This window comes from Ahaetulla prasina, chromosome 1, assembly GCF_028640845.1.
Source record: "Ahaetulla prasina isolate Xishuangbanna chromosome 1, ASM2864084v1, whole genome shotgun sequence".
Taxonomy (NCBI): Eukaryota; Metazoa; Chordata; class Lepidosauria; order Squamata; family Colubridae; genus Ahaetulla; species Ahaetulla prasina.
The window spans coordinates 339,194,043-339,217,502 of record NC_080539.1 but is presented as its reverse complement, the minus strand read 5'-3'; the positions used below and the strand labels follow the sequence as shown (position 1 = coordinate 339,217,502).

General features: G+C 35.2%; 1 protein-coding gene across 11 annotated transcripts in view; it reads right to left on the bottom strand.

Moving 5' to 3' along the window:
- The window catches only part of TRAF3 (TNF receptor associated factor 3), an 89,371-nt gene that overhangs the window by 12,646 nt on the left and 53,265 nt on the right, over nt 1-23,460 (bottom strand). For 10 of the 11 annotated variants that reach the window (XM_058162763.1, XM_058162757.1, XM_058162758.1 and 7 more), the window contains 7 exons: nt 21,881-22,133; nt 19,463-19,514; nt 17,325-17,429; nt 13,878-14,045; nt 10,137-10,217; nt 4,803-4,877; nt 1,971-2,063 (listed from right to left, as the gene is read on the bottom strand). In XM_058162763.1, coding sequence (XP_058018746.1) covers nt 1,971-2,063; nt 4,803-4,877; nt 10,137-10,217; nt 13,878-14,045; nt 17,325-17,429; nt 19,463-19,514; nt 21,881-22,116 — 810 coding nt within the window. In that variant the 5' untranslated portion in view covers nt 22,117-22,133. The remainder of the gene's footprint in view (nt 1-1,970; nt 2,064-4,802; nt 4,878-10,136; nt 10,218-13,877; nt 14,046-17,324; nt 17,430-19,462; nt 19,515-21,880; nt 22,134-23,460) is intronic. The other variant, XM_058162768.1, reaches the window with a different exon arrangement.

Genomic DNA, 23,460 nt, shown 5'->3' with positions numbered 1-23,460 from the left:
CTATTGCCTTGGGCAGCTGGCCCTTAGAATCTAAATTTGCATAACATAATAACCTGTGTCTTTTTTCATATTCTGACTATTTATTAAGACAACCAGGATAACAGAATGTTTCAAACTTCTCACATAATAACATTTTTCCCAAACTGGTGTTTTCCAGATATTTGACCAATTCTCATCAAAGGCTAGGTTATCTGGGAATCATTTTGGAGTTGAAATCCAACATAACTAAATCAAAAGAAAAGTAGTTTGAAAGAAATATTACATAAAGATTTATTAAAGATGAGAATCAGGTTCAAATTTCACTTTAGATTATCAATATTGACATTTGAAAGCCAGTCTAATTTTCTTTTAACAAGGCACTAGCATCACACTTCTGAAAAAATTAAGGTTTGAATTTATAACTTGTTTCTCCCCATACAAAACTGTTTTCCAACAAAAATGGCAAAGCCCACGTTTCTGAAGAAACTATTGTTTAATTGCAATTTAAGTACGTCAAGTCCTAGGGCTGTTCTTTTGAGATTCAAAGACAAAAATGTTTCAGAATACGTATCTGCAACTCCTTAAACTAAGCACATCCTTTCTCAGGATTGTGAAGGAACAACTACGCACTACTGGGAAAAGATAAATCTGCTTTAAGCTACTGCAGATGGATATGGCAGGGGTATCCTCATGCACTCTAAACCATGTACTTGCCTTTCATCTGAACAGCTGTGTTAGATATCACTTCTACCTTTGAGCCACCTTGAACAGAAAACAGTGTTTTTATATATTTCCTATTATGTTACTGAGATATTTTAGGCTTACAGAATACTAGAACAGAAACTGTACTTTGGTGAGGTAGCTGAGAACTTTGACTACTTCCAGAAGAATTGTTAATATTGCATAATATTGTTAATATTCCAGAAGAATTGTTAATATTGCATATGAAGAAGGTCTCTTATGCCATCTCTCCATTTTGCCTGTTTTTCTTGGAACACAGACAAACCATTTAATCAGAATAACAGAACAGAATAGAAGCACAACTCTAAAACATGAATGTTCTCTGGCATTTCCCTCTGTGGGAATAGAAATGGAATAGAAAAAAGAATTCCAATATCAGCAGTGATGCTCATTCCTTTTCTCTGAAATACTTAAGGTATTGTGAGAACACACACAAATATTTCAGACATCTGCATGGGCATTAATGATTTTGAGAAGTGCACAAATAAACATTAAATTGATTTAGCTAACATCTTGAATGCTACAATAGCAATACAGACGTCTGTTATTGGGATGCAAAAAAGCTAGCATCATGACTGGTGGGTTTATTTCATTGTTATATAACATAGGAATACTGATAATGTATATTTCAGGATGTCTAATGTTAAAAATGTATATGCTGGAGTGTACTATATTTATTATTATATTTGTTATATAAAGAAGAAAGAACAAGAAGGAAAAAGACTGGAGTTGGAACTAGAATAGATAAGTTTAAGTATACAATTTCATGATCTAACAAGTAGAATAAACCTTACTTTGCAATAAAATATAGCAGAAATTAATTCTGTGAATGATGCATTATGGTTCTATGAGCAATAAAAAAAATAGAAATGCAGTAACATTTGCTGGCACAGCCTCTTTCAGAGATTGTTAATCAGTTGTAAATGATGAAGATGTAAAAGTCTTCAGCTCTATTATTAAAAATCTCCAACTCCTTTCTTTATGATATGAACCCAATGGGAAATATTTTATGAGAACCATCCAGCTAAAAAGCACAATATGAATATGCCACTGATTCATGAAAAAACTACTTCAATGTTTATTTTTAACTATGAGGCAGTTTGGTTTGGATTTGCTTTTAAATTTAATTCATTTCATTGCCTTTAAAACTGAAGAGTACTTAAATAATCACTCTAAATTCCAGAATTTTACCTGTGCTCCATTAATAAAAATATATTAAATATAAAAGATAATGTGAACAGGAGAGGTACCTTATTTTCTAGACAATTACTCCACTCTTTCAATAAGTCTACATGCTGCACTGCTGAGGTGGCTTCGTGTGCTTTAACTTGCTGGTTTGTTCCCTGTGACAAAGAATATATTTTAGCCAGCTTTATTTCTTAGCAAACCTACACTAAAGTATAACATTTGCCCATCTACAATTGAACAGCATTATATATTAATCCATTGATACATTTTTCAAACATATTACTGGAGACCTATTTTAACAGAAAAACAGTACAAATAATAACACAGATTCAACTTTCCAACAATTAGTGATGCACCAAAGATTCTTCTTGAAAATTTAAAAACGTAACAACTATGATATCATTATTTGAAAACACATTTCAGAATCATTTATCTAACTGAAGGTTATGTAGTATATTTTTTAACAGTAAAATGTTCCACAAATGCTGCTCTATAGCAAATAATTACCTCAAAAAGGCAAAAACCCTGCCTTTTTCTTTAAAGGATTAATTATGACCATTCATTCATTCTAAATTAAACCATCTCTTCCTTTCACTGTTTTACCATGTAAATGTTAAGTTCCCTTATCTTTATAGAAAACTCCCCAGGGAAAGCATCCTATATTAGAGCCAAATAATGGGTGCTGGTGCTTCCATCTTTGTACATGGTTATATATAAATGAGTAGGGGAAATGTCATTTTTCTCTTTCTCACCCTAGTAAAACTGAAGCTATCCAATTAAGATAATTTACAAGAGATTCAGTCAAACAAACCAAAAATGTTTTACAGAGCCACAGTTATATGATATGACAGACATCAACGTAAAGGGAGTCTAGAGAAATTCATAGTTAATAAAATTATCAATGATAATTATATACCAGGTTCCATGGAAGAAAAGGAAAATATGATTTTTTTTCTAGAAAAATCTAGTTGGTTATGGAGTGATGAGATGACAAGACTATTGGCTCTGAGATGTTTGTATGATTTTAAACTTCTGTGGCAGCACCAATCTCAAAGTATTAATTAGTTAAGATTGGTAAAGGTCAGCAGGATTGCCACTGATCACCAGCAGATCTGAGACCTATATGCTTGGAAGGAGAAGGCAATGGCAAATTATATCACTACTGTTGTCAAAAAAAACTACATGGGTATGTCCATGAAGTTATAAAAATTGAGTTTCAACTCAATTACCTTCTATCCATGACAGAAGAAAGAAAGGACAGGCAGTTGGACATTATTAACAGCGTGGTTTTAAGGGCAACAGTTGTAGCAGTCATTTTCTTAGTTATATTAAAATTCCACAGGAACAAAACTTGGTGGACTGGATCAAAATTTCTAGGTTATCAAAATGCTTTTGTACAGAGACATGCCATTTCAGCTGAATAGACTGAAATGAAAACAGTCAGACCCAATTCATCTACCATCCAGAAATAGCAGCACTGCCTGCTTTAATAAAATAAAATTCCCTACTCTAAAGAAGGTACAGAACACTTCAGTGCTATAGACACAATATAGTTCTGCATCTTATATAATTCAAGAAGAAATTATAATATGGAGTACTTAAGAAAAAGGCTGTATTTGCCATTCCTTTCTGTCATACTTTTAGTACACATGTCATTTTGATAAAGTATTATTATGTAGAATAAGTTGCAAATGTAGTATCCTTATGTCAATATGTACATTGTGTTTAATATATTCAAACTATATGTAAACACATATATATTCAAACAAACAACATAAAAATAAAGAAAGAACAGAAAGCAATGCTAACATCAGAGTCTATTTCTTCTTAGAGCAAATGTGTTATATGCAAACCACTTAATGTTTTGATTTTATCACTCAGTGCCATTTGGTGTCTACAGCCTTTTAGAAGAAAATAGTTTATTTGCCTTGTTATTTCTGAAATTTAGCCCCATTTTAAACAGATAGTTTAAAGAATGATAGTTTTGTATGGAACTTGGATTACTCTACCCTTCCTTTCCAAAATATTGAAAAATGTTAAACTATGGGGGACAAAGGGTTTTGTAGATTCAACATTAGATTTTAAAAGGGGCAGTTAATATTCAAATAAATAAAATTAAGCCACAAGTCACACATCTACAAGATAGATTAGAGAGAAAAAAAGACATGCAGATATTTTATTTCAGTGAGCTACTTTTACCCTTATCCTTTTTAATATACCGTAACTCTTTTATTGGAATTTAACACTGATATCAAATAAGCAATTTACAGAAAAACATGTACTGCACAACTTAAAATAACATAGCCTTGCTAAAAAAAAAAAGAGCCCATCTTCTACTATACTAATTTGTTTTTGCTGATTTAATTCTTATTGTCAAGAGTTAGACAAGTCTGTTAGCACTTAAAATATTTGTAACAGATTTGTACTGTACTAATATGTTTAGTTTTCTTGAACACATTCCACTAAATTCTGAATCTATGTGGAATTCATATCCAAGCAAAATTCACAACAGCAGAAGTTATACAAATTTTTAGCCTGCTATGGATTTGATTCCACTCAAACAGGAAGAATTAAAATGTTTCTTTTCTAAAGAAAAAAAAATCGCTGAAACAGCTGAAATAATTACAGTCTGCTTTCTTGAATTTAAAAATGTGTCTTGCATATTCTAAATTTGATATTCAAAACGCTTGAAACCATTTAAATTTCTAAACTATGAAAAAAGAAAAGAAAAAGGACATTACTGTAAATCCAATACGAAGCTTTTAATCACTCAAGCAACTGGATGCATTTTCTCTTCATGGATAACAAGAGACATCAAATCCAGTCCAAAGAGTTATTAATAATATTTTATTATTGCAGACTTTCATCAAGTATATAAATCATTATATACTGACCTGAAAAGTGCAGCCATAACGCTTAAAACTACAGGTACTTGGGGCATTAATACATTCTGACAAATGTGCATTCAACTGTAATAGGAAAAAAATGTGAGTTTTTTTGGGGGGATTGAAAATGTATGCATAATAAGATTAAAAATATATAGGGGATACAATACAAGTTTGTATTGTGGTTGATTGGTTTTATTTTTATTTTAAAACCATGTGTTCATATCACCTCCAGTTGTACTTGAGAGTATACACATACACATGTAATCACAGGAACATTCCAGTAGAATATACAAATTGACACATTTACAGTGAAACCTAATCAAATAATCATTTCAGCTAATTTCAAAAGGATTTCAGTGTGTTTTTATCAAAAAGCCATTTTTTCAAAAGGCACATTAAGTAACCTTGTGGGCTAATCATTCTAGATAGAGGTTTCACTGTATTAATGCACATCCTTCCCCCTCAGTCTGCTTCCCAAATTTTTAATTAAAAACAGATTTTCATGCAAAATTCCAGGGATAAGAAAATAGAACATTTTGACAGAGACTTTAAACAAATATTGCATGAAACAAAACAGGTACATTTGTAAATTAAATTTTGTATTTACTAAAACAGCACACAGAAATAAAAGTTGTTTAAGTAACTACATGTTGTTTCACACTGCATATATATATAACTATCTTAATAGCTAAGAGCAATGGAGACTAAAGTAGATATGTGACAGGAAAAAGTCAAATAGTAAATAAAGGAATGGTCTTCATTACTCTACAAAAAGTTTTTAGATCCTCTGAAGCAAGGGTGTCAAACTCCATTTCATTGAGGGCCACATCAAGTTATGTTTGACCTGGGGGACGTGGCCAGGTTGGGTGTGACAGGCTCAATGTCACTCAAGGCTCCATTTTCAGCCATGACGGCCTCCTAGAGTCCTCTGCCAGTGAAAACGGAGCCTGGGGAGGCCACTCCATTTTTGCTGGCGGAGGGCTCCAGGAGGCCCTTGCAGCCAAACTGGGTGGGCCATGCTCAACCTCCCCGAGCTCCATTTTCACTGGCAGAGGGTTGCAGGAGATTATTGAGGCCAAAAACGGAGCCCAGCAGGAGCCCAAGCTCCATTTTTGCTGGCAGAGGCATTGTAGGCCAGTCTTTTGCCGGCCTACAGTCTTTCGCTGTTTCCAGGGCAGGCCCACGGGCCAGATCTAAGCACACCTTGAGTTTGACACCCCTGCTTTAAAGCATCACTGAATACTGACTTCACTGAAACCGTGGTTGTCTGATACAATATCAGTAGTTTCTAACGTGTCTTGTTCTTCAGCCCTCTGCTTGCAACTAATGGAGATTTGACTTAGGATCATGGAGTCTGTAAAATCTCCACAGCTCAACTTCTTGTTTATGGCATATAATAGATGCACATCAAAAACAGTTTTAGGGTGGGGAAAAGTAATTAAAGAAATGGAGAATTGGAGAATTGAAGAATTGGAAGAAGTTACAATTATCATTGTTGGGAGGAGTGGTAGCTATAAAAATGAATGTTTTGCCTATATTTTTATTTTTGTTTCAAATGATTCCAATATTGAAGAAAGATGCAAATTTACAGGAATGGCAAAAAGGGATTAGTAATTTTGTACGGAAGGGTAAAAAACCGAGAATAAAGTAAAAAATAATGCAGACGTTAGGGAAAGAGGGGGTTTAAAAATGTCTAATTTGAAAATGTACTATGATGCAGTTGCTTTATCTTTAATTTCTGATTGGATTAATTTAATAGAGGAAAGGGTTTTGAATATAGAAGGTTATGGTTTGGTATATGGTTGGCATGCATATGTATTACATGACAAGAAAATTGATATGATATTTAAGAATAATATGGTCAGAAGTGCTTTGTTGAGGGTTTGGAAAAAATATCAATATAAGTTAGATGGTGAAATACCAATATGAGCTATCCCCAGACATATGATAGAGAATATAAATATATTACAAAAAATGGAGGTTATTACTTACAAAGAGCTTTTGATTATGGAAAAGGGGGAATTACAATTAAAATCTAGGGAGAAATTGAGGGATGAAGGGAGAAACTATACGTGGTTCCAGTATGGACAATTGCTATCTAGATGGAATATAGATCAGAAAATTGGTATTAGGCAAAGTGATGATAATTTAGTAAAACAAATAAAAGATCAAGGTCAACAGCATATAAAAAGATTATATAACGTATTGGTAGAAATTGATTCAGAAATGGAGTTGGTTAAAGATCGTATGGTAAGATGGGCACAAAATTTTCAACAATCTATAATGTTAGAAACATGGGAAAAAATTTGGGTGAGGAATGTTCAATTTATGCAAGCACAAAATTTAAGAGAAAATTTTTATAAAATGTTTTATAGATGGCATTTAGATCCGAAAAAACTGTCATGTATGTATCCAAATGTGAAAGCAAAATGTTGGAGATGTGATTGTGAGGATGCTACTTATTATCATATTTGATGGACTTGCAAAAAAGTTAAAGCTTTTTGGATTAAAATATGGTGGATTATGCAGAACATTTTGAAAAAGAAGATCAAGTTTGTTCCACAGTTTTTTTATTAGGAATAATTCCAGATTGTACTGTTATAGAGACAAAACTGATTTTGAATTTAATAACTGCTGCAAGATTATTGATTGCACAATATTGGAAGAAAGAAGACTTACATACAATTGGAGAATGGATTAGTAAATTATCAAATTTAGCAGAAATGGCAAAAATTTCTGCCTACTTGAAAGACTATACACAAGAAAAATATATTTTGGAATGGAGAAAGTGGATCGATTATATTCAAAATAAGTATCAGATTAAAAAATACCAATTAGTTTTTGAGTGCAGTTAGGATTTGCTATGTATTAGAGTTTAAGAAAGAAGGGATGGTGTGAAATGGATTATGTTTTATGTTATATTTTAGATTATGTTTGTTAGTTACTATACCCTGCATTCTGTTCTGGGAAGTCTAGGGAGGGGGGAGGAGGAAGGGGAAATGGGGGGGGAGGGGGAAGATTATAAATTGATTGATTGTCATTGTACAGGAATAATGGTAGAATTAAATAAGTTGGAATGGTGTAAAGTCGGGGCTGCTCGGTAACCACTCCGGAAGGGAAAGGGTAAGGAAAGAGGAGTAAAGAAGGAAGAAAGTAGGTAGGCAGGTAGGTAGGAGAGAAGAGAGGGGGAAGAAAGGATAGGAGGAGGAGGAGGAGGAGGAGGAGGAGGGAAAGATAGAGGGTTAGAAAGGAGGGAAGTGAGAAGTGGGAAGGAGGAGGGGAAGGAGGAAAGTGAGGAGGAAGATGGTGGGGAAAGTAGAAGAAGGATGAGAAGGGAAGAAAGGATTAAGGAAGGGAGTGGCAACAAGCAGGCCCGATTGAGCATAATTTGAGTATAGGATCGATTGTTGGATAAGTGATTGTACTGTACACTGGTCAAATTGTGGAAATTATTATGGAAAATAAAAAACTTTTTTTAAAAAAAAAACAGTTTTAGCTTCACTTTACAGTATCAGAATAACTGTTGGTAACATAGGATATGCTTCCATTTTTGTAAAGATTAAGAATTTTTTAAAAGATGCTATAAAAGTTGGGGAGAGGGTAAGTCCAAGAAACTCAACTTCCTACAGTAATTTTTAAATAAAGAACAACAGCCAAACCATACTTCTCAAGAAGTAATTCTTTAAAATTGAATAATATAATCCTAGAGAAAAATCTATTCAATGTAAAGAAAATATTAATTCACTGTTGCCAAATCAGATGACTTAAGCAATAAGATAGAACCATATAAAATAGCTATTTCTGCCATTTCAGAAAATTTTGGATAAACTTTGTTTATAATTTAAACTCAATAAAATTCTCCCACAGAAGTATAACCCCAACTATGATATTGATATATAACCTTTATTCAACTGTAATGATTTTTCTGAATTTATTAAATATTCTAGATATTACTTGCTTATTACAAAACCTGATCAATCGTTTGTAGGGGTCTGGCTGAGAAATTTTGGGAGTTGAAATCCTCAAGTATATTTCACAAACCCACAAGTCTATTTCTGACCCAAATCTATTTCCCAGTCAGTATTGAAACCACCAAACCTTATTAACTTCAGTGTAAATGCTAAGCATTTTTGGGATGTTTATTCTACACTTAATTCAAATATATCTTCTGAATAGTTAGCTCCCACCCTGATTCAAACCTGTTTCTATTGGGTCAGTAGACCTCTAATAAATGTTCTATCAAAAGAAGACATCCATATTAATCTCAGACCAATAAATACACTCATCATACCATAATTTTTTTCTAATTAGGGTCAATGAATATGATTATAGTTATATACACTGAAGGTGAAGCATCACATTACTTCAATCAGTTGCATAGTAATGCAAGACATTATCATTCATTTGAACTGCAAAGAAAAATTGCTTGGCAGGATATGGAATGCTAAATCATCTACCCAAATTTCTCCTCCAGGGCTTTTTTTAAACCCAGGACAGTTTTGGAGTTCACTTGGAAAAGAACTTTGGGAATAAAATGACTAAAAAGGACTGGAGAAGTATTGCCAAGGAATGATTAATGTATCTTGTGCACTGATTTTTGCTCAGACAGACCAAAACAAACGAACATACAAACAAACAAACAAAAAAATCCTCCTCTATTTAAAGGTAGTTTTTAAATTTCATTTCAGGCAGAATTTTCAACCTGTATGACTGAGTCATCTTTAATGTAGGTTGTAGGTATTTGGGCTAGATATTACATTACATGTATATTACTTTAGCTCCCAGTACAAATAGCTTCTCAAACCAAGAGAGTGTTGGAGGAAATAAATAAAAGCTTGTATGCTGCTTTCTTAGAAATATTGTGCCCTCATGATTGATTAATGTAAATTATAAGACAAAAACTACAGATTATGAACTCAGTTGTTCATGTCAGCCTAATAGTCTCTAACCTTACCAAGCAATTACACAATTCTTAAAATCTCCTATACTACACATTCGTTACAAACCACAAACAAGTTTTTCTGATACCTGCAACAATTAAGAGCTTTAATGTAGCGTATAATAAGGGTAAAGGGAAAAAATTGTTGCAATCACTGCAGATGCTTGTTTACTTATTTATTTAAGAAAATTGCAGCATTGTATTCTGGGAGTTTAGGAATACCTTTAAAGTTAACTTCAGCAACAGAAAAACTGGTTCGCTTGTTTTTAAAATGTATTGGAGCTGCTTCTGGAAAATTATTTGCATACTATTTCCAAAAAAAAAAAAAACATTCTGTAGCAACTAATATAATACAGCATGTTATTTGATTTTATAAACAGCTCTGCAATATAATTTTTTACCTCTTTTCTGAGGAGTGCTGAAACACTGCACTGATGGGGACATGTAACCATAACACAAGGACAGTCTGCATCTTCGTGTTTCTAAGAAAACAATAGGAAAAGTCATGTTATGTACTTATACGTTCATAATCACTTATATTGGACAAAAAATAAAATGGTGAAGAAGTTGTTTCTGAAAACAAATAACATGAATTTATAACCTGTCAATATAATTTATTTTTAGGACTGAAATATCTGCCTTTTAGAGATGCACAAAATGTTTCTTCCTCCAACCTCCCATTTCAAGTGTTCCAAGTTTGAACAAAATGTACATTATCTTCAGTTCTATTATCTGGAAGTAAATGTGCACAAATCATCTTATGCTGACATAATTTTCTAAGAATGCATTTTGCTTCTTTGTTGTGCAGCAAGGTGTGTGTGTCTGTATGCATATGTGATGACGTATGATATATATATACATATCACTTTTTAAAGTGTATGTGCATGTCTGTATATTGTAAGCACAACACTTGATTGCAGCACAGTAATGTTTTATAGAGCAAAAATAAAGTGGGTACTCAATAATAATCCATTAAGTACCCTACTCCTAACAACTATTTTACCATCTCCATTTCTCTCTCATCTATTCTTTCTCTCTCCTATCTATTCTCTCTCTCCACCACTGCCCCCTCCCTCTTCCTAGAAATGGTTTGATTCATCCTATGTCAGATAATTTTAAAACACCATTTCCTACTATTTCATTCAGAGCTTGAAACATTCCATATTTGACTCCAACAAATACATGGACCCTTTAGTTGTTTCAAGTTCTTTTTCAATAGGATGTAGGCAGCACAGAATGTTTCAAACTGGGTTTTGTTTCAAGCTTGAAGCAAAACACAACTGGGCTTATTTTTTGTATCTGAGAATTTAAGTACAAAATAGACTTTAGAAGGCTACAGGCATGCATTTTGTCCCAGTAAATCCCGAAATCTGCAAAGAAATCTCTAAAGAAACAAGGTTTTAATACTGCTACTATGGTAATAAAAGTCACAACTAACAGATATAATCAGGTATCAGGTTGATAAAAGTTGCCCTTCCCAATGTACAATTATGTGATGTTTTTAAATTAATTTTTAAAAAAATCAGTAATCAATGCTGAAGACACTAGTCTCTAGAAGAGTTATTATTCATTGAATTGAAAATCCTCAACGTAACTGGGATTTCTTATATTTCAGAACATGTAGGTTACAAATTTCTGAATTATCAAAAGCAGAAAAATATCAAAGCTTATTTGTATAACTTTCATTCCATCCCCTAGTCCTGTACAACTTCCTTCCTTCTTCCCGCTTCAAACAATGTTGACTGGCGACCCCCAGGGGGAGGGCCTTCTCTGTGGGGGCACCTGCCCTCTGGAATGAGCTTCCTCCAGGATTATGACAACTTCCTGACCTCTAGACCTTTCGTCGCGAGTTGAAGACATATTTATTCTACCGCGCAGGGCTGGCTTGAAATTATTAGTAATTTTAATAGGGGTTTATCATAGTTTTATTTTTGTTTTTAAGTTTTAAATTCGGCCAAATTGAATTAGTTTTTTAATATATTTTTAAATTTTATATTATATGTTTAACTGTGTTTTATCTGGCTGGAAAGCGCCCTGAGTCCTTTGGGAGAAGAGCAGTATAGAAAGAAAGAAAGAAAGAAAGAAAGAAAGAAAGAAAGAAAGAAAGAAAGAAAGAAAGAAAGAAAGAAAGAAAGAAAGAAAGAAAGAAAGAAAGAAAGAAAGAAAGAAAGAAAGAAAGAAAGAAAGAAAGAAAGAAAGAAATTTGAAACCCTGGAATTTGTGACCATAAGGAAAAAGTCAATTGGTTTGCTTTATTGTTTGAGAACTCCCTCTCACCCACATAAAATGATTTGGAAACAAATGATATCGGTTTCTGTTATTTTCCCCAAACAAATATAGTCATTGAGCACCCCTTATTAGATTCAACAGAATGAAAGATTTAAGAAATCTGAATTCCCAAATGTTCTAAATGCAGCTCATATGCTGTAGCATCATTTCTTAAAGCATATGCTTCCCAGTTTGTAAACCGTTTAGAACAGGAGTCTCCAATCTTGGCAACTTTAAGACTTATGGACTTCAATGCCCAGAGAAACCCTGAAAGTTGAAATCCGCAAGTCTTAAAGTTGCCAAGATTGGAGACCTCTGGTTTAGAAGACTTTCAAATTACAGCCTCTGGAGAGACAATTACTTTGGAGAGATTACAATTATACTTGGAGAGATTGCTATCCAAATCTGTGGTGGTGCAGTGGTTAGAATGCAGTATTGCAGGCTACTTGTGCTGACTGCCAGCTGACTGCAATTTGGCAGACTGAATCTCACCAGGCTCAAGGTTGACTCAGCCTTCCATCCTGAGTCAACCTTGGATCCGAGGTTGGTAAAATGAGGATCCAGATTGTTGGGGGCAATATGCTGACTCTGTAAACCGCTTAGAGAGGGCTGTAAAGCACTGTGAAGTGGTATATAAGTCTAAGTGCTATTGCTAAATCATGGTTATGTATTTAGAATAGAACAGAACAGAACAGAACAGAACAGAACAGAACAGAATAGAATAGAATTTTTTTTTTATTGGCTAAGTGTGATTGGGCACACAAGGAGTTTGTCTTGGTGCATATGCTCTCAGTGTACATAAAAGAAAAGATACGTTCATCAAGGTACAACAACAACAACAACAACAACATAATAATAATAATAATAATAATAATAATAATAATAATAATAATAATAATAATAATAATAATAATAATATTTTAATTTGTATACCGCCCTTCTCCCGAAGGACTCAGGGCGGTGAACAGGCAGATAAAATATACATACACACAATAATTAAAAAACATCCCTTAAAAAACTAATTTAAATGCCCAAAATATTAAAAAACGTACTTCCCCGTAAAATCACAGAATTATAAAACCCATCCAATAAAAATAAGAATCAGGCTAGTCCAGCCATACGGAATAAATAAGTTTTAAGTTCGCGAAAGGTCCTAAGGTCAGGTAATTGTCAAGTCCGAGGGAAGTTCGTTCCATAGGGTCGGAGCCCCACAGAGAAGGCCCTCCCCCTGGGGGCCGCCAGTCGACACTGTTTGGCTGACGGCACCCTGAGGAGTCCCTCTCTGTGGGAACGTACCGGACGATGGGAGATAGAAGCCGGCAGTAGACGGTCCCATAGATAGCCCGGTCCTAAGCCATGGAGCGCTTTAAAGGTGGTAACCAATACCTTGAAGCGCACCCGGAAAACAACAGGTAGCCAGTGCAGTCTGCGCAGGATAGGTGTTATATGGGAGCTCCGAGACGCTCCCTCAATAACCCGCGCAGCCGCGTTCTGAACTAGCTGAAGTCTCCGGGTGCTCTTCAAGGGGAGCCCCATATAGAGAGCATTGCAGTAGTCCAGACACTATAACATGAAATAATAATCATATCAAAAATATTCCTCCAGTTTTCAATCAAGGCAATAAAACTTTAGGAGACTTCAGCCTTTTGGACTTTTTCCATTCAATCCCATTTACAAGGGGTAATGAATCAGAAACAATGGAGAAAAGGTGCATTGCTATTATATTAAGAGAGTGCATATGACATTGAATGAGCTGTCTGTCTTAAAGGCTCTGGGAATTGAAGTCCACAAGTCTTAAAGTTGCCAAGTTTGGACACCCCTGCCATAGATAGTTTCCTGAAAAGTTGTTTTGCTTTCTAAGAAGGCATACTTACTTGTATCATAATGATTGGTACTTGGCTTTTACAGTATTTACATGTTGTTTCCCGATAGTTACAGTTTTTTTCTATATGATCTGGTAAATCTTTTCTAAGTATTTTTTCTTTACAATCAGTACGAGGACATGGAAGTTCTTCAAAGAGACAATCATTTCTTAGATGTGTCTGAAACCAACAAACACCAGGTCACCAATACACGAAAGGTAATACATTTAGTTTATTTATCAATTTAAAGATAAAGTATCTTGTTAACTTTATTTAGTGATTGCAAGAAATTCAAAATATTCTTCCCCCTTGTTTTTCCTTGGGCATAAAACCTAAGTTAATATTATATTAAGAACTGAGAAGAAAAATCAAAAGTTTGGTTGCCAATAAATTTGAGATTTCCGCCCAGAAGTTTGAAACATCTGAATCTTGGTGCAGCAGCAGCACTAAAATATGATAAAGATAGTCCCTGACAACAGTTCATTTAGTGATCCAAGTTACAACAGCACTGAAAAAAGTGACTTATGACCGTTTTTCACACTTACAACCATTGCAGCATCCCCACAGTCATATGATAAGAATTCAGATGCTTGACAACTGATTCATATTTATGACGGTTGCAATGTCCCATGGTCATGTATTCATCGTTTGCAACCGTCTGACAAGCAAAGTTAATGGGGGAGTCAGATTCACTTAACAACCATATTACCACGTTTCCCTGAAACTAAGACATGTCCCAATAATAAGCCCAATTGGGCTTTCAAGTGCATGCGCTAAAATACCCCCCCAAAAAAATACCCCTCCCCAAATACTTAGATGCACGTGCAGGGGAGGGAAAGGGAGGGGAAATATCAGAGCCGCTGCCACCCAAGATCAGCAAGCCAGATTCGGTGAACTGGATGCATTCCCAGGAAGACATCATTGAGGCTGCTCTCCTCGTGCTCCTGGTCCTGCCAAAACTTGTTTTCCAGCTCCCCCAGCGACTTCTCCAAGTTGGTGGGTATGAAATAGTGATGCAACATCCCATTGCAGGGGTCTGCAACATTGGCAACTTTAAGACTTATGGACTTCAACTCCAAGAGTTCCTCAGTTCAATTCTGGGAGTTGAAGTCCACAAGTCTTAAAGTTGCCAAGGTTGGAGACCCCTTTCTCATTGGACATCTCCGGATAAAGCGAGCCATTGAAATAGCCATGGCACAAGCTGTTCGAACAGCTCAGCAGCCACATCAAGAGGAGCCCCAGCAGCATCCCGGGGGTGGGGGGAGGGAAACTGCCCTGACACCCTAAACGTCCTGAAGTGGAGGAAGGCAAAAACAACTCCGGTCGTGCCTAGTTTCAAGTCCTCCGGTTTTGGCAGCCTTTCTTGCAGGGCTTCATTGGGACCCGCTGGGAAACCATCGCTTGCCCTTCTTGCTCCCTGCGGAGAGTTCTCCTTTGCATCTGATTTGGCCGCAAGAACTTTGGGGGTTTTTTTGTGACCCAATCCTCGCCGGCAATGCTGCAGGCAAGAACCGGGCACACCTATCCCTCTTCAGGGATAAGACCCCTGATAATAAGGCCAAGGCCATATTTCGGGGTTCAAAAGAAAATAAGACCCTGTCTTATTTTCGGGGAAACACAGTACTAACTTAACAACTGCAGTAACTCACTTAAATGTGGCAAGAAATGTTGTAAAAATGGGGTAAAATTCTCTTAACAACTGTCTCACTTAGCAACAGAAATGTTGGGCCCAACTGTAGTCATAAACTGAGGACTACTATCAAAACACTAACAGAAGTATACTACCAAAGTTTATTGGGGTGGAGTACTTAAGGATTTAGTATCCAACAATAGTAATCTTCACTATGTTTTTATATTTTTAGTTGCCAGTCTATTATTTTATTATGTAATCATGTAGTGAAATCAGCTAACATTTTATAAATACTATCTGTTATTCATTGTATTCCAGATGCAATGGTAGATTTAAATAGAGAGCTCAGAATTTGCACATACTCACTCATAATTCTATCTATTGTTGTATTATCTGCACACAAAAAAACTCAACTAAAGCTTGTGCATTACATTCATGTACTTCAAAATACACTTTATTTGAAAACATGAATCTCTAAATGTTTTTTATAGGAAGATCATTTGAAGAAATGCAAAATCTGATTGTGTATTTCTCATTTTCATAGTACACTTAAAGTGCAGATTAAGTATCTGGGTTCAGTTGGAAGTCAATGTGTACTGTATGCAGTTGCATATGAGAAGGCTTTCTCCAGTATTGTTATATGAACAGATATCCTGTACACGGATGATATTTGAGCAATTTTCTCAGGGTTTATCTGGAATGTTAGAATGGTGTCTATTCTTTATTACTGCTTTCTTGAATTTACTATAGTCTGTAGTAGTAGACCTGCTACCAGAATTGTTAAAAAAAGTAGCATTGATCCTGAGGAAATATACAAGTCACTCTCTTTCCCTTCTATCCAAATCATTTTGGTAACAATCTAACCAGCATTTTAGCTATAGGGGAAGAACAAAGTTTTCTTCTCAAGTCTTCAATCAGAACATCGACAATTGACTAATCAAAGTATTAAAAAAAATTATCGTTGTGGAGCTGGGGTGGGCATAACCTCTGTGTGACGAAACCGGCCCACGATCTGCCAGTTTGAAACCTCTGATTTAATGTATAAATGATCTACCATTTTGCACATAAATAAAGTAACAACAACAATAAGCCTTTAAAAGATACTGAACAAATCCCTAGCTCAGTGTTGGCGAACCTATGGCACGCATGCCGGAAGCAGCACGTGAAACTGTCCTGCGGCAAATGCGCACCCTCGCTGGCTTGTTGCGCTCCTGTGCTCAAATACGTGCCGGTCAGCTGGCCGTCGTGCGCATGCAATGCCGGTGGACCACGCATGCAGGAGGTGGCATGTGTGCCAGAAGTTCACCAACACACATGCGTGAGGCGGCATACATGCCAGAGGTTTGCCAACATGCATGTGTGATAGACCGCCGCACTTCCAGGGTCGCCAGCACCGCGTGCATGATGGCCAGCTGGAGCACAGGAACGCGATGGGAGCCGGCGAGGCCACGCATTTGCCTCGGGACAGTTTTGCGTGCCACTTCCAGCACGTTAAGCGGCACGCGAGAACACAAAAGGTTAGCCAACACTGCCCTAGCTATATAAACTTTAGAAACCTTGGTCTAGAACAGGGGTGACAAACTTGCGGCCTGCCATGCCCATCTCCAGTTTAGCGAAGAGGGAAAAAGTTGTGATACGTCATGTGATGACGTGTCATTGCTAGTTTGACACCCCTGTCACTTACTTCATACATTATAACTTTGATGTGGGTTTTTGTTAAAACAATGTGTAACTTAGGTTCAGTTAACACCACAAATCATATAATCAGTGTTCAATGATGAAAGGAGAGGGAGAGACAAAAACATATTGGAAGATTTTCAGCTACTTACCAGCAACTGTCCCAAGGTCAATTGATCTCGACAACCTTTATTTTCATTTCTGCAGAATATCTGAAGGGCTAGAAGCTCCCTTCGGCAGCAATTATCTTTAAAAATCTAGAATTAACAGACATTTAATAGAGTTATAATTTTAGTTTATCACTTTGGCACTAACCCGCTTGATGCAAATAACTACATTCTAATAAATAAACTTTTCTTAGAAAATTAAAATATATAAACATAAATTCACATGAAATCTGACAAACTATTTTAGAACATTTTTAAGAGCAAGAAATTGTGAAGGCAATTGCTATACTGCTACAAACTGACAATACAAGAAGTTTTTCACTTTTCTTTGCACAGCAAGAAGCATTGTGTAAAGTCTGAATTAGTTTGCAAATAGATCATTATGCACTATAGAGTACACGGTATTTGCCCTGATCTTTTTTTTATTGGCAGTATCTAGAAAATTATACAAAAGAATACGTCTTCATTTTGAAATAAAAGGAGGAAGATGGGCAGCTCCTAAATATGATAAAAAAATAAGTTAAATAAAAAATGTTGAGCTATAATTTTTGACTCAGTCCAAAAGGTGAAAAAATGAACAAATACCCCATTTTAGCCATAGAAAATTGTAATTACATTTTTTTCCACATTAAAGATTGGTTGGTACAGATTTGTCTTTAAACAAGAAAAAATTGCAGTCCAAGGAAATTTTCAGTAACCTTTAAAACTTTCTGTGTACTTCCAACTTTTATTAATATCAACTATAGTAGAGAACCATAATTCCCAATAGGCCACTGCCCAGTAGTGGGTCACAGCCCAGGGGATGGGGACCCCTGCCATGCATTATTTATATAGTTGTCGACTGATTTTGAATTGTTCCAACAGTTCTCTAGGTTCATAGCCGTCACACATACAGCTGAAGCAAAGTATATTTCCCAGGACTGCCTACCCTCTTCTTATTGGAACACATATGGGCACAAAATTTATAAGGTCAGTTTAGACTATCTACAGAAAAGCAGACCTTATGTCAATGTTTACTGGTTTTAAAGTAGATTTTATGAGGCAATAAAAACATCTATAAATAATAAAGCTCTGTCACAAGTGACTAAGGATCAGAGAAATGAATAAGATAACAAGACTGTGCACCAAGCAATGTTCTATATGATAAATGCTACACAATCAGCTCAATTTGAAGTCCAGATAAAAGAAGTATATAAAGGAAGAGCTCTAGCAAGTAAAATCAGAATTAATATCATAGAAGAATGGTTCAGGCACTAAAGTAGTATTACAACCTCTAAAGCACCCTATTATTTTGTTATACAGTAGTAGAATATTTGGTCTTGTTTTTTCAATAAAGAAACATGAGCTAAATGGTATTAACTTTCAATTGCCAGAATCTGATTTTAACTTCTTTAAAATGAAAAATACATATTTTTACAAGTGCAAAATGCAATTGGGCATGACTGCTCAATGGAATTCCCAATCACTTTCTGAATATCAGCTGAAGGGAAATATATAATACCTTTCTTTGTGTCTGTCAGTGAGTTTTCTGATAGTATTTGGTTGGCCAATATTGCAAAGAGCAAACTGAACTGCAGCCACCCCAATCTATTCTCTAAATATGTTAAGGGTACAAATGCCAGGATTCCCAAGATTCAGTTTCTGTGGAGTATATATACAGTACAACTAAAGGCACCAAATGGGCAAGGATACTGGACTGTTGTTATATCCATCATGACTGAACAATCAAAATTATGGGCTCAATTGTGGTAATAATTCAAAGACCACCTGTATTTGTTCAAAAAGAAGCCTGTAGCCAACTTTGTTATTATTTATTTGTGTAAACCATTATAAAAATAAAAGGGCAAGTACTATTTCCAGCCCACTGAATGGGTGAAGCTTTATGGAAAGCCATAGGGGGAAAACCCAGAAAAAATCAAAAAGATCTGTTCATTCAAGAACTGCATTCATAAAAACTCTGCAGTTAAGAAATGCAGAGTTTCGTTTACATAGCACAAAACCCTTTCTAATTCGAGCTATATAGTTAAATGGATTTTCAAAATATAACCAAACCAAAGTATTGTTACACTAATAATGGTAACAGCAGCAACACAAAATTGCAAAATTATGGGGGAAAATTATACCTTATCCTTCACTATTGTTTCTTGACATGCTGTACATTTTGGACTTGTGGAACTAGAAGAGAAAAAAAAAACCCTTGATTTTAGATTATAAATTTTTATAGAGATATAATTACTGAGGGAGGGAGAGAGAGAGAGAGAGAAATCAGAAAATGGGAGAAATGATGTAGAGATGAATGCATTAATATTAATGACATTCAGATGTATGTGACAGAGAGACCAAGGAAACAGACACAAAGCAAAGAGAGACTAGATGGGAGCAATATTACTGTTAATGTAAATTTTGATTTATGCAATTCAGGATACATTTTTATAAACACAACTGCTTCATTGCCAACACATAAATCAGCAGTTCTGTTTGTGACGTTTAGTATACCTTTGTTGGCATCTGCCAGGGTACCTGTTCCACCAATTTTCTACATTCTTTATTTAAAAGTAAATAAATAGGAAGCAAAACATCAATCTCAAATACAATCTGTATTCGCAGCAATATCTTTGAGTCCCAGAGAGGTCTATTTTATTCTTGGAAAATAAAAATGTAGAGCAGTGTTTTAGCTGAAAAACATGCCATTAGTCTGGAAAGAAAGAGAATTAAACTGAGGTGACAGATATCAGCAGAAGAGATTAGAAGAAGTGAGAAAGAAACAACTTTACTAGTTTACCTTCTGCTACATTTTTTATGATTGCCATGTCCATTTTTAAAATTCTTGCATAGTGTGTGGGCAACCAAGGTTTTGCCATGGCATTTGTTTAAAATAAGAGCAATAATCGTTACAATACTACACTGAATTGTTTGTCCAGCGACAGCTACCATCTTTACAGTTCTTGACCATTTTTAGTCCATTTGAAACCTTATATTTTAAAAGCAACAGTTCTGCACTGGCTGTATTTTTTCTCCCTTTATTGTCTGTTCCTCTGGTAGAAGCACAATGCTACAAACTACATTCTGCAGCAGACCAAATAGCAGAAAGGTCTCATCGTTTTCTAGTCCGTGCTGAATCTACTCAAGCGGCTTGTTTGTTCTCTTGAACTGCTATGTCGTAGAGATTACTGAGCAGTAATCGTCACTGAGAAATCATCGGTAGTTCTTGTATTTGTATCCTCAAATGACCCAAAGAAGTACTAAAGCTTCACAGCTTCATCACTGAATGCTAACATGTACGCCAGACATGGGAGAAAAAACTATTCTGAAAATCATTATGTCACATCTTTCATTTATTTTAATAGTTGCAAAAGGAAAACAAAATGCAATCATCAAAAAAAATATTTTGAAAACCATTGATCAGGAAGGCCACTACATGTAAAGCAACAATGCAGGCAAATGCTAGGTACTAAAATGCCTTTTGTTCTTTTCAGATTTATATATTTAAATTTACATTCATTTATTGTTTCCTGACAGAAAATTTTGGTAAACATTTTATATCAAAAAACGATCAGCTAGAAAGTTATTAATACACAATCACTTTTATCAGGAAAGACAGGAAGATACATTTCTGATATCTGCATATTTAAGGATGTATCAAGGAGGACAAAGTATCTAAAATCTGTGCAGTAAACCTAATGGAAGAAATTTGTAATTAGGAACTACGAGGAACAGTAATTCAACCAGAGCTACTGTAAAAGCCTTGGTTTTTTTTTCTACACATCTGCAAAAGTCACATTGCTGTTTTCTGTCCATTCAGCAATTATAGATATTTCAGTTTTGCAGTTTTACTGCATTATTTCAAATTCCTGCAAGTTTTGTATCAACCATCACCATCACACACATGCAATTTAAAATTAAATTATTTCCTGGATACTTCATCACTATCCTACTTTTGGGGTGGGTGGGAAGAGCTCAAATGTTCTTTTGCAGATAACACTCTTTCAATATTGTATCATACATACAAATAATCAGAATGGTCAATGTAATCCTAATCATTTTCTAATTCATGGAAGAGCAGCGGCTTCTAATTATAATAACACATATGCTTTTTCTAAGGCACTTTGGAAGCAACAGGAATTGGAAATGTTTTGAAGTGTAGCATAACATTAGAGCAATGCTTCTCATCCTTGGCAAATATAAAATATATGGACTACTTCTTCTAGAATTCCCAGCTAGTTATGGAAAATTCTGAGAATTAAGTTGCCATGGTTGAGAATCTCTGCATTAGAGGGAAAGATCTACTCATCATTTTCTGGGTTAAAAACTGTGACCTTATTAATTAATTATATTAAATTCATATGAGTAATGGATCACTCAGTACAAACCTAACCTATGTTTACTCTGAATTGTGTCTCAGACTTCATGCAAGTACCTAATGCATACAGTATTATTATTTAATGTGTCAGTTGGAAAAAAGAATTGAGATACAGGTTTAAAATCCTAAATTATTATTATTATTATTTTAGTCCAGTTCATATATATAAAGAATGACTAACCTGAACAGAGAACTCATGCAGGTCTCACAATAGCGATGCCCACATTCTGTCTGTCTCGGATTGCACAAAATGAGATGACATTTTTCACATTTGTATTTGTCTTCCACTGCATTCACAAATTTTTCCTTGTAACCACCTTGTTCTGGTACATAAATGGATGGGATAGGGTGGCGATCAGGATTTCCCTTCTGCTGTATTGTTTCCACTGGAGGTTCTGCTTTCTTGCTTGCATCCATGTTGGAATTAATAAATACTATAAAAAAACATATGTATGCTCAATAATTAAACATATTAAGAGCAAAATAAAGCATAATCTTTTATACATAACAATTCATATGAAAATGAATGCAGAGGTCATGCTTGCATTTGCTTGAAATCATACTACTCCCTCCCATGGGCCAATCCATGTATAAGGCTTAATCCTCAATGATTCATCATCAAGTAACCACTTATCACTTCAAACTTAATATTTTTCAATTTAATTCATTCATACCAACCTGTTGAAATATAATTTCTAGTAGGTATAAGGTAAAGGTAAAGGTTCCCCTCGCACATGCGTGCTAGTCGTTGCCAACTCTAGGGGGTGGTGCTCATCTCCGTTTCAAAGCCAAAGACGTCCAAAGCCGTCTCCGTGGTCATGTGGCCAGCATGACTCAACGCCAAAGGCACATGGAACGCGGTTACCTTCCCACCAAAGGTGGTCCCTATTTTTTCTACTTGCATTTTTACGTGCTTTCGAAACTTATTTTTTCAGCTTGTTCATCCTTACAGCTCCTAAGTATTAGGGTCATTAACAGTCACAGAGAGGAGCAATGTTCTCACTAATCTTGCATATCTGCACTGAGAATAAATCAATGAAGTTAAGGAACTGGAACATTTTAGCTCTCAGTAAACTATGTGTGACCTGGTTACCTCTTGCTTATATTTGTGCAAAAGCTTAATCCTTTCCTTTTGTCCTATTTTTGCACTTCATAACTCAAAATACCTTACGCTTGGATCAAGACTAGTCAGTTCCTCAAAGGCAACATAATGGTATTTCTTATAACTGGAAGCTAAACAGTATGTATTACATCTGCTGCCATCTCATCCTTCTCAACAGCATTAGGTAAACTTTCCCAATTGTATTTTAAATCACATTTCAGGATGAGAAGATAGACACAACAAATATATCCCTTATATCCCTATGAGTTCAAGTTTCTTGATTTTAATTGTCTTTCTTGAAATTCACATATTATTCCTGCCACTAAGTTTAGAAAGATTCATCTACTCTCTCTCTCTTTAACTAGTTCCAACATTTTGAATAAAGCTGCAGTTGCAAACATATTCCACAAAATCAGAGTTTACATCAGTGGTATTTAATCCTTCTAGTAGATTTCCGTCATCTTAGTAAAAGCAAAAGGGGAAACTAATGTATCCACAGCTTTCCTCCAGACATGTCATATCTTAATTTTGTACTACAACCATAAATACATTCAAAGCAACATTTGCTACATCGAACACATACACAATAGTTCTCAGTTCTGTAAAACCAGCTGTACTGATGATTTTTGTTAAATCGTTTTCTGATTCTTGGCAAATCT